Source organism: Haliaeetus albicilla, chromosome 25, assembly GCF_947461875.1.
Source record: "Haliaeetus albicilla chromosome 25, bHalAlb1.1, whole genome shotgun sequence".
Classification (NCBI taxonomy): Eukaryota; Metazoa; Chordata; class Aves; order Accipitriformes; family Accipitridae; genus Haliaeetus; species Haliaeetus albicilla.
In genome coordinates this window covers 10,661,479-10,673,772 of record NC_091507.1, presented here as the reverse complement: position 1 = coordinate 10,673,772, position 12,294 = coordinate 10,661,479, and the positions used below count along the sequence as shown (strand labels likewise).

General features: G+C 37.0%; 1 protein-coding gene across 4 annotated transcripts in view; it reads right to left on the bottom strand.

Moving 5' to 3' along the window:
- The window catches only part of OCA2 (OCA2 melanosomal transmembrane protein), a 219,637-nt gene that overhangs the window by 142,384 nt on the left and 64,959 nt on the right, over positions 1–12,294 (bottom strand). For all 4 annotated transcript variants that reach the window (XM_069769977.1, XM_069769978.1, XM_069769980.1 and 1 more), the window contains 3 exons: positions 7,386–7,543; positions 5,697–5,779; positions 5,189–5,342 (listed from right to left, as the gene is read on the bottom strand). In XM_069769977.1, the coding sequence (XP_069626078.1) occupies positions 5,189–5,342; positions 5,697–5,779; positions 7,386–7,543 (395 nt within the window). The remainder of the gene's footprint in view (positions 1–5,188; positions 5,343–5,696; positions 5,780–7,385; positions 7,544–12,294) is intronic.

The following is a 12,294-nucleotide window of genomic DNA, read 5'->3' as shown; positions in this document are numbered from 1 at the left end:
TCTATCCCAGCTGAAACCAGGACACTGCCAACTCCTACAGCAGCGTTTTAATTCCTCTTCGCCATTTTTTCCATCTTAGCACAAAGGAAAGCAATAGCAGCAGGAATATATTCTCTCCCACAAAGGCCAGGGAGAGAAGCAGCACGATTTTCTTTTTTTACACTGTCTTCCAATAAAGGCTATGGATTTTCTTCTGCCCCTTTGCTACCAGTCTTTTGGAAGGATATATGTGGAGGTGGGAACATTCTAATCCACACTCTTGTCTGGCTATATTTAAAGACAGATCAATATGAGAACGGATGGGAAGTGGGAAACCATGCTGAGTAAGCAGATCACTAGTTTCTGCGACTTTCCTCATCAGAAAAGTTCTCCCTTAAGATTAGCCTATTGCTATCACTTAGTATTATGTTTCATATACCAGTGAATATTTCTTCTTCTCTGAAGCATAATTTTCCATGTGCAAATAAATAGCCTCATTAATGGAAATAAGCAAAAAAATGGACACAAAAACTGTGAGCAGGGACAGCAGTAACAACAAACACCTTATTTCATTTGTAAAAAATGAGGAAACACTGGTTCAACCAGCCCACAACGCTAGAAAAATGGTCAGACTGAACCACATAAAAGTTTTGCTGTCTGCATAATTTCTGCTAGTTAGATGCTATTAAAAAAATCACTCTGCTTTGAGTTAAAGAAATTAAGCTTAGGGGATGTTTATTCATAATTTAAGCTAGTTAATAATAAAAAAGTAATATGAAGAAAAACTGACACTCTCCATTTCCATTAAAGTATTAAAAATTGTGATTATAAGCCCATACTTCATGCTAGTAAGAAGCTAGAGCTTTCAAGGCTAGATCTTGAACTTTCAAGTATTTGTGTTTTAAGGAGAAACACAGGCATGCAAATGTTATTCAAGGTATCAGATCATTAAAATGCCATTTGAAAGATCCTGGCAAGACCTTTCTTAGGGCTACCTACAAGACAGGCTATGAAACTATATGATAGCTCCTGTGATAAAACAAGCCCTGTGGAGGCTGTCACAGAGTTTCTGATACTTGCTGGTATCATTTTCTGCTATTTATGTGCTATTGGTATCTCTCTTTTTTTTTTCTTTTTTTTTTAAATTTAATAAAATGAATGTTATTCTGCTTTTTCTCCTGACTAAATAAAATGTTTTATAAAATAGCTTTTAAAAGGCCATTACCTTCATATTTGTTTCTGTTGGCTCATTTAAGTATCATAAACAAATAACGCTCCATTTTAACCCACAACACAAAACAAATATATTATTAAATGAAAATACTGGACAAGTGTACACAATAATTCGTTCAAATTAACGACCTTTGTCCTTTAATAATAAATGTTTAACATGCCTCCTTATATAATTCTAATTAATGCAGCTCCAACATAGCTGCAAATATGCAGTTAGTAATTACTAATAAGAGTTTCATCGACTCAAAAAACTTTCCTAAATATCAATAACTATATAACATTAACAGATATTTTAAGATATAGGTAGGCAGACAGATTTTTTTTCAGCATAACCAGTGTATTATCCCATTCTCTGTGTATACAAATACAGGCAAAAGATGACCTATCAAAGATATCTTGCTGTATTGCAAAGAGGAAAAAATGAGATTTTATCCACACTACTTTTCCTTGATTATGCTGTACCACCAGAAACAACCATACACTACTGCTTATTGAATCTGAGTAAATGGGGTGTAAATAGTTATATACATAGGAAAAGGCTTTGCTCAAAAAAGAATGGAAATCAAAGAAGGCAAAATTAAAAACACACTCTTAGCTGAAAGAACAAAGGTGTTTGGAGCAGAAAAGTGTAAAAATTACATTTTCTAAGATTTTTTTTGTTTGAATATTTTTCAAGTTCTCAATCAAAAGAGGCTATACATTTTGAGGATCAAAACTAGAAAGAGCCTATCTTGAAATACATTGTGAACTAACTTACTACAGCAACATCAGCATAGAACTCTCTACATCAGCACTTTAGACCAGATGTCCCTGTAGACCAACATGAAAACATACTTATGGCCCATCTTACCTATGTTCCTCACTAAACCTGAAGGGTCCGATGGTAGAGCTGCAATCAACAAAGGTAAATCTGGCACTTTTTTTTTTTTAACATACACTTGCTTTAATTTCCTGTGCAGTGTAGGCTTCCAAGAACAAAATGAAATACTTCATTGTTTTCAACAAGTCTATAAAGTAGTATAGATTAGATTAATTAAAAAATACCACAAGAAGCAGAATTTTTTTCTCCTTTCTCCTCTGGGCGAAGAGAAGGGAACAGAAAACTGAAATGCAAAGAGGGAACTGATTGATATTTGGAAAAAAAAAAAATCAATTTCAAGAGAATGAATGCCTAGTTACTGAAGGAAAGGATGATTACATGGGGGAAAAAAAAGAAAAAACCCACAGATTTCAAACAGAAAATGTAACTAAGAGATGTCCATCTAAAGAGAGTTAAAAGCAATATATCAAAATTTCAAGGGATGGAGTAGGATTGTGAAGTAAGAAAACGTTCATATTTGTGGTAAGCATAAGAAAAGAAACCATTAGAAATTAAAGAGGAAAAACAGGCACCTTCATTTACCAGAAATATATTTATATTTTATGAATACATAGCACGAATCAGTTTCAAAAGAAGCACTTAAAATAAATGTCTGAAGAAATGAAGTTCAACAGCTTAATGTGTTTTCTGAAGAACACCACATCCTGAGTCAGTAAGACTTTTCCACCAACAAGGACTGGTACGTGACATACACTGACCTCCTAGAAACTTGATGCCAACATAGAGGCAAACAGCCGCCTCAAGGCAGAATTTACCCTGTGTCTTTACAGTGGTGCAAGTTTGGAGAAGTTTGCAGTAAATGCACTTCATTTTCCAACTGGACCCTCTTACTTCATCAGCTTTTCCCATTATCTGTATCTGCAGGAGGCAGAAGCTCTTGCAGCCTGTTCTCCTGCATGCTCCCTGGTGACTAAGGTAGCAAAGGGCAAGGGGAGAAGGGGAAGGAAGGATTAAAAGATGAGGACAGTGGGGTTGAAGAGACTGTGGGCACAAGATCTATGATTCATGTTTAGGGAAAAGGGCAGTGCAGGAGGAGCAAGAGGCATGCTTTCAGGTAGCTCATGTGAGATAAAATGCTTCCTCTTTCTTCATTGTTATAAGAAATATGTGAAAATATAGCTCTAAAACTTGTTTGGGTGTCCACACTGTCTGAAGTTGAACCAGTATTGCCAATGATAATGAATCAAACACAGGAAACTGATAAAGACTGATAAAAGATGAAGAGCAGTAACACTGAAAATGAAAATCCATGAGAGATCACTCCTGCAGCAACACCAATTGATTTCTCTAACTGTGATAACTGCTAATGGAATAGAGAGTGCAATGTGTTGAGAAAACAGGACTTCAGGCACTGAAGTTTTAAATACTGAATATAAGGTAAGCCATTATTACATATTCTAACAATAGTAACATCCATCTCTTGCAAGAGATCCATGAGGGAACCAAAGTACAGTCAAGTTTTGTTTCTATGATAGTTACTTCCAGCTTATATATTTATAGCTTAAAAATTACATTTGTCATTCCTACAGCTGTTATGGAGAAAATAGCCAACATCATGATGCAACAGGTGACTTGCCACAATTTAAAATTTTAAAAAAAAAAATACTTACAAGTATCTATTTCTACCTTTGAATTTGCAGAAATAATTTTTCTGCCAACAACAGAATTTTTAGCTTGATCTTTTCACAGAAACAATAAGCTAATGAGTTGTTTTAAAGCTTTTTCTTAGAAACAGGAAAATGCATGCTTTCCTTGGCTTTGCTTTTCAGTTTCAAGCCTTTATTTCCTTTTACACATGAATTGTTCCAAAGCAAGATTTGTAGGATGCAAACACAAAACCACCCTTTACATACATTAAAAACCTAATGTTTTTGCAATTGCTAAAGGGTTGCCTAGTTGGGTTTTTTTTGAAAATAACAGCTGCACTTATAAGTATTAAGATTATTTTAGTGATGTTCTGCATGCCTACATATATTTATAGTAAAATCTAGTCCAATCCCCCTTCGCACTTAATATTACATCACTTTGCTCATTTATAAAGTACACAGAGGCATTTTTAGCTTCATAAATAAATCACCATTGCTGAACAACATAATCTAAATGTCTAAAGCATCTGTCATGTTGTGTGCACCCATTATTGATATTTGATCAGGTGTGCAACCATCTTACCATTTCAACAGGTAACAGGATGAAAAAGCTTAAAATACGCAAGGGATGCGGAAGAAAAAGGAGCCTGCTGGAAATATTTACTATGAGGCACCTTGTAGACTTGATTTGATTCACTTCTGTTTCACATTAGTGTAAATTAGGTGCAATTCAACTTGGAGAATTCATTGACAGTGTGGATGCCCACAAGAATAAAAAGAAGTTCCCCCCCGCCCCATATCTGTTCTTTATTTCAAGATAATCAGACAGTAAGTGTTTTCAGTTCAAAGAAGTCAGTTGGAGCCCTGTGCTGTTTCTGATATGTTTTCCATCCTTAATGCTGATGCAATGCCTTCTTATTGGGTTTGGTACCTCAAGGCTTTGGAATGATGTTACAATATATGTTTAAAGTTCCCTGTCCCTTGACTTCTCAATGTTACCTCAGACTCCATTTCCTCTTTAAATAATACAGTAAAAGAATTTCTAAATGTCACTCATTAAAAAGTGTACTCAGTTTAACCTTTTAAAAGTACACTAAATTCATAGTTAGAGATGCCTTAGAGAAGGGAATAACCAAAGCTTTTTTTCTTTTACCTTATCTTAAAAAATAATTAACTTAAAAACAGATTTTCCACACCTTTTATAACCCAGACTTTTTTTCACTCAGAGCCAAACTATCATCCTGTTAAAATATTAAAACACTAAGAGGTCCTAACAGAAAAACACACAAGATCACTGTAACATTAATATAACTCGCCAAAATCAGGCACAATTCAGAACAATTTCCTCACACATATCTTACTCATGCCATTAGCAACACTGACAGTACATCAAGGATTCATAGACACATTTTTAAACTATACTAGAGCCCAAGAATGAAACCCTTCCTTGTGTTCCATTTACAAGGGGGGGGGGGGGGGGAAATGAAATCAAAATACAAAATTGGCTTACTTCCAGTATTATCAGCACGTAGACACCTACTAAGATGATGGACGCAATTGTTACTTGTGCCTCTATGTTTGCATGAAGGTATTGATGTTTCATGGAGAGAGGAACACTTCCAGACTCCTGTAAGAAAGCTTGAATGTTTATGAAGATGGTGCCTCTGGTGAAAGAAAGAGAAGGTTTGCTTATTTCTGGAATGAAATACCATTAGTTTTATTTATGCATTGATTTTATACTGAGTGCCTATAAATATATGTGTATGTGTTATATCTTCACAATTACAAGCAAATTTTCAAACATTTTCGCTCTATCCCTCTAAATAGCATTGTTTGGAAAGTAACTCAAGTACAAACCAGCCTTGTAAATCCATTTAAAAAGCAAAAAGAAATCATCCTTTCCTGCCCTTCTGAAACAGGCAGTGATAGAGTTATTTTTAAAACATTATGTATTCCTTCATAGTCAAGTCTATGTAAACTACTACTCCAATGGATCATATCTCAGTCTCTTAGCCAACCTGTTTGGTATCTGAAAGATTCTAGTTGTGATGATTTGCTGATTTCTTCTTGAACTTAAGGGTAGAGACCAGTTGTATACCACCTGCAAGAGAGTCACATTTGGCAATATTAATAAAAGTCAGTGAAAGTGATATGTCTCTGATCTAGGGTCTTATTCCTCTTTGTTCTCTCTCCTGTCCATCTAGGAGAATTTTTTGTGAACAGGGCATAACACACACCAGCCCAAAATAATCCTACCCAATTATGTATGTTACAAATGCTCAGGTTGGAGCAAACTCATCCTTATTCCCTCACTCAATCAATGAAGCGAGAGACACCTCCAGGAGGTGCTCCAGAGAGGGGATGCCAAATCACACTTTGCATTGACTATAAGGAGCATCTAGGGCAGCTAGGCTCAGAGACAACAATATGGTTCACGCCCAAAGACTGCCTGGGAAGAAAGCTAACAAACATGAGGTACAGATGATGAAAAGCCCAGGAGCAACGTCATGCCCCCAGACATTATGAAGAGGACATGGTAGAATTTCAGTAAACTAAATCCCTGTTTGCTGTTCTTCTAGCAGAGAAACAAAAAATCTTCAGAAAATAAACTTTCTGAAACTTAGCCCATTACTACACACTCATATTCATGCAAGTTTAGCCAAATATACTCTTTAAATGTGAATACAGATATTCTCTCTTTTTTAAGGAAGGGGAATTTTAAAAAACTTCCAATTTGGTTAATTGTAGCCTAAATCCTATGCCTGTCCTGACCCTGTATGCTACAAAGTGCAGAACAAAAACCAGTTTAATCAGCCAGCTTGGACCATCTGACACAGAGGAATGCCTGAGGAGCATGCAGGCAGGGAAGGTTAATTAGACTCCTTTGGTGCACTGGCTGCCTCACAGCAGTGCAAAGGCTGCTTGGGGATCACTGCCAGCAGCACAGGTTACGGCAGCCCTCCTCATCATGAGGGTGGGTGGTTTAAGAAAGTAATTGCCATTAAGGTATTGTTCGCCATGCTGAAGTAGTGGGACTAATCTTTTGCTGTAGACTGTGAGATTGGGGGTAAGCAGGAATACTGTTGGCATTGTTCAGCCGTCCTGTCACTGGTAAAAGCAAGCCATCCTGTCACGTATACAGAATGAGAGCCAGTCATTTGTATGCCAATGCTATTTATTAAATGATGAAGCTTATTTTTATTTTTCAGTGATGTACAATGACAGGCTGTAAAAGATCCTCCTTCACCAAGTTCTCTGGGAGAAAGCAGCAGGAACTTGTTACAAACAGCATCAACAATGAGAAAGCCTTAAGAGAAATAAAGCAAATAAATGTGACACATTTGAGAAAATAATTTGCAACAAAATGTGAAAATGTATTTCAGCGAGTGCAAAAAGGCACTTTGGACTCCTTTCTTCCTTCTAAGACAACTTTTGAAACATTGCCAATTTTAAACACAAGAACTTCCACACTAAGTATCAGTCAAGGGGCATAAGTTCTACAATATTTTAATATAGGAAGCTACAGAAAGTCTTATAAAGACAAAAGAAAATGTAATTTTACTCTTATTCAAAGAAGTTTTCTAATGCTGACATTGACATACTACACAGCAGGGAAAAGCACGACCACTTAATCCACACAACGGTAAGGAAATATAAGTGATAAAACACATCTCAGAAAAAGTGAAAGAAAATTTAAAGACCATCACCTGCTGCTGGCGTCTCCTCCTTGATCCAGCATCTTCAGTCTGGCTGATTTGTACCACAATGTATTCCTCTGTTTGCTGATCAACTACATCTGCTACAAACGGGCCTCCTATGTCTAACTTCAACAGAGCAGAATCATGAAAATCAGTCAGATTCATAGCTGTTAATAAAGTTGTTAAGGTGTGAACTTCCAGTAAAAATTAGTATAGACTGTACAAATTCCAGGGGGAAAAAAAAAAAAGATTAGTCAACTTGTAATGAAAAACACATTCTTCAGCTAAAATGCTTAAGAAACTATGAAAAGGAACAAAATAGATGTCTACTTCCTCAACAAGCAGCACTGTTTTGACTGGGTTTCCTAAGGAAACAGGAGTTACAGGTTCGGAACAAATACATCTGTCCTTTCCTAGTGACTTTTGAGAACACCAGTGCTTTTAGCTGACACTGTAGATGTACCAAAGCTCCAAAATAGCATATGGAAATACAGAGAGACAGAGAAGTAAGGCTCTTTAATTGCTTGTACTAGATGAAAGGCTGCATCATTAGCTCAGCAATTCAAACATCACAGAATTTGTACTGGGGAAAACACTGTGGAAGCTCCAACCACAGGGAAACATAAACCAGAATCAACATCCTGTTCATGCCTGGGGATTTGCTTTTTGGTCAAAATTTTACTCACAATTTTTCAAACATCTGAAAGACATATTTTCAAGCTCCTCTCAGTTGGAGTACTCACAGACTCTTTCTCCTCCAGCTCCCTTGTCTACTTTTTCTTTCTTTCTCTCTTGGATATCTAGCATGAGGTGTGGTCAAACTACATTCCTAGCATGATATAATTGAAAAATCAGCCAACCATGATCCACAAATCCGTTGGTAGTCTGGCTTCATTAGTCCCAATACACGTAGGACTATTTAAACTTAGTATTGTGATAGTCCACTTCTGGCATGGTTAAGAAAGAAGTGTCACTGTGGGTTTGGAGAAAAGGGAAAGCCTGAGCTTTTAAACCCTGCACAGTCCATTTGTTACTATAATAGGGCAATATTGTAATTGTTTTGCTCCTACCTGTGACCAGATAGAAAGTTAAGGCATCACCAAAAAAAACCCAATCCTAAGAAGGGAAAAGAAAAGACTTCATTTTACACATATATGTTCTGTTGAAATCATATGACTTAATCATATGCTTGAGTAGCTTAACGGTTTTAACATCTGACATTTAATTTAGCATACTGCAAAGAGTGAATCTCTTACAAAAAAATGTGCAAGATCACACACCTACCAGAAGGATCCTCCCAGAAAGACGTTTTGCTGCTCACAGAACTCAAGAGATTTTAACATGGAAAGAAAAAATACAGTATGATTAGAGGGGACTCGGGGCAGTGCTGTGTCCTGCTTCCCAGTGAACCCCAGTAAGGCCACCCATGGTAGACCAGTCTCTAATGGGGAAAGCTTTGTGACATTACACCAGGGTCCTTCATCTTTAAAAGAGTTGTTGCATCTGTCCACATTCCCAGCAGGAGAACTGAATCTAGAAAAGAAATGTCTCTCACCCTAACCCAAAAAAGACCCTAGCAGATATAGTGGTAGGCAAGCAGCCAACACATTGCAAAGTAATATAAACGTCACCTCGTTTAGCACAGCGAGCAGAGCAATCACCACCAGTGTCACCCACATGTCGTTCATTAAGAATGAATCTCCCAAGCATCTATTTGCTTAAAGGAATCACACAGGAAAGGATAAAATAATAACCTCAGATGCAACAAATCAAACCACCAACTCCAATCAGGAGAATTTACACACACAGGCCTTAGCAAGTGTAATTACAAATTACAACAGTTTTCTTCTGGTTCTGAAGGTTTTAAGTGTGATTTGGCATCACAGATTTTCTGTGTCCTAATTGATACGTAATATTAGTCTCCACTGGAACTATAGCTATACCTTTAACTAGAGGCATTAATTATACCTTCTAAAAGGCCTGCTGACCTGAAGACATTAACCCAATGATTTGGGACACCTCTTGACAGTCTGCCTTTTATTAGCAGCGTAGCCAGTAATTTATATCTTGAAAAGATTCAGGTGCATACAATTATGGCAGCTTCCTTTCAAGCAATACTTTTAAAATAAATCCTGTAATTACCTAGATCACGCTTTCAGGAGCTATTATAAAGGATGCTTAAAATTAAAAGGGAAAAAAAAAATTAAACCCTGTTTTCAAGAAGAGTGGTTCCTTCCTTCTTTTCCTATAAAGATGGGGATACTGAAGAAGTTTTTCCATTCCTTTCTGTGCATTTATAAAACCACCAGAAAAGAGCCCTAGCGAAACAGGTTCTCCTTTGATTGCAAGTGGAACTGAACATCATTCAGCTGTCTGTATTGAGGCTCTGAAATCCCATCAGAGTTATCTTTCTCCAAACAATATTTAGAGACTCTGTCATAATTCTATTGTTAGACTGCAGCAAATCACAGCCTTTATGAAAGGTGGAATCAAAATAAACCAGGAGAAAACTTCAGCCATGCTTATATGAATCAAAATGCAATTTTTTTTATCAAGGTGCTCCTCAGAATATTTTTGTTCTGCCTTATCTTGGTTTTATATTGCCCTTAAATTGCCAGAATGTGATTTCCTCTACATTTTAATCATTCAGATGTGACTAACTTTTCGGAAAACCATCTTTTTACTTCTAATGTCCCTTTTTATTCTGCAACTTAACCATGCTGCGACTTTTTGCCTTTCTGAACTTTTCTTGTAATGTAGCTTCCAGTGTGTGCCTTTAAAGCAAAAAATCTCCCTGACAAGATTTACAGCCAGAGCTGTTATTTTTTATTTCACTTCAGCTAAGCTGCCTCATTTTTACGTAGTTCCATTCTTGAAATTATATTATTGCTGTGAATTATCCTGTCAAGGGATTTGGGTTTGTGTATGCTTTGTGCATCATTACACAGTGGCTGTCTGTATTTACATCTGGCACCAGACTGGCTCCACTGCTTAGAGCTAAACCAAGAGCTGTTTTTTCTGATCTCCATTTCCTGACTAGCTGCTCCTAGAAGGTATCAAAGGGTGTGCAAGAGTCACTTCTTGTCACTTTACTCTTTTGTAACTTATGTAGACAACATGATGGAGTGGGAAGCAGTGGCCAAACATTTAAATTAGTATTCATTCACCACAGTTTATACTTCTATACTGTGAACATCTGCATCTGAGTTGGTTACTCCCTTAAAATCAGTGAAAAGAGGGTGCTTTTAAGATGGAATTCATTGCTTCATTTTAGACCACCACACGAAGATCAGAGGAATCACTCATGAGAAGCATCAGTTCTCTCTATTAACTGTAAAGAAAGCCTAGGATGACTGACTCAGGTGTTGCTGAGATGAGTCACTCCCTAAATACAGAGTCCTTGCTCTACCCTCCATCATGCCATTAATTCAGTGCATACAGAGCCAGCTGAAAAGCCATGATTGACAGAGATTCTCTGTCATATTTGCTTGCAGCTGGCTGACTTGATGCTTTCTTTAACATCTGCTTGTATCACCTACTCTGCCTACTGTAAAACATACCTTGAGAGTACTATGTCTATTGATTATTTTTCACCAAGTTTCTTTATATACTATTGATCCTAATTCATGACCAAGTCACTCATGCTAGTTTCTCTAGGATATTACCATTTAAAAGAAGGCAATTTGCCTGGGTCTTAGCATCTATTTTTACATGTTGTCCTAACTGGGGTTATTTCTGCATCATTCTTTGCAGTTTTCTCTTTTGATGTCCTATCCCTGTTTGTAGCTTATGAGGTTGTTTTTACATCATCCCTTCACAATATACCAAGTTGAACCACATGCTTTTCTATACCTATTGGTTTACCCATCTGAAGAATGCTCCATAACTTTTTTTTTTCTTTTTGGAGTGTCAGCAATCTGGTTCCATTTTTGTCTACATTGGATCCATCCTTTCCCTCTGTGCTCCATCAGTTCTAGAAGTTTTGTAAGTCCTTAATAAACTCTCTTTTCTACAGCATTTTCTCAATGATGCCTTGAGATTCTGCTTCTTTGCCTGCCTCTGCATGTGGTCCTGGTCTTCATCCATCTGCTTGACATCTTGAACATTGCCTGCAGGCCAAAACACTTAGTGTGTTTCCAACAGCTTCAACAAACATAAATGATTTTTAAATGTGTTCTGAAAGGAAAAATGATGGAGGAGTGTCTGACAGTAGAGACCTAGAGTTACAAAATAGAAAAAACATCAAAGGAGAAAAAGAACTAAAGGGATTAGAGAGGTTGTTTCATTCATTAAGTTAATTTATGCTCCCTGGGAGAAGAACCCATTTTTAGGACCTCCATGGAAACTGAAAAGTCTGCTAAAATCCGACTATATTCTTTGCTTCACAGTCTCTCTTCCTATATATACCTCTGGTTCAGGGAGTGGGAAAGGTGATTTTCAGTGTCACTAATGGTCACGGCATGATTACAAGTTTTCCTAGTGACTTCTTGCTCCATGATTAACACAGTTGCACCAATCATTCAAACTCATGCAATTTCAGCAAGGAATCTGATAATAAGGTCAGCACAGTTACCCATTTTATGTCTGTTTGGTCTAGAGCCTCCCCATCAACTTCCATATGTGGAATTGTTCTAATTTGTTCCACTGAATCCAAATGAAATAAGAAATCTAGCCTATGGTGTAAACTTCAACATAATATTGCTATTGAGATACATCTTCTCCTTTCTGAATTTGAGATCTTAATCCTGGACTGGATGTGATGAAATCTCTCAGAGCTACTGAGGAGGGAGGTAAGTCAGTGAAAATGGCCACTGACTAGTCAATTTGATATCTCTCATTTTCTCTGGTTTGGACTGACTGGAGACCCATTTAGCCATGACTTGAGATGATGTATTTTCGTTAAGTTTTGTTTTGCAAG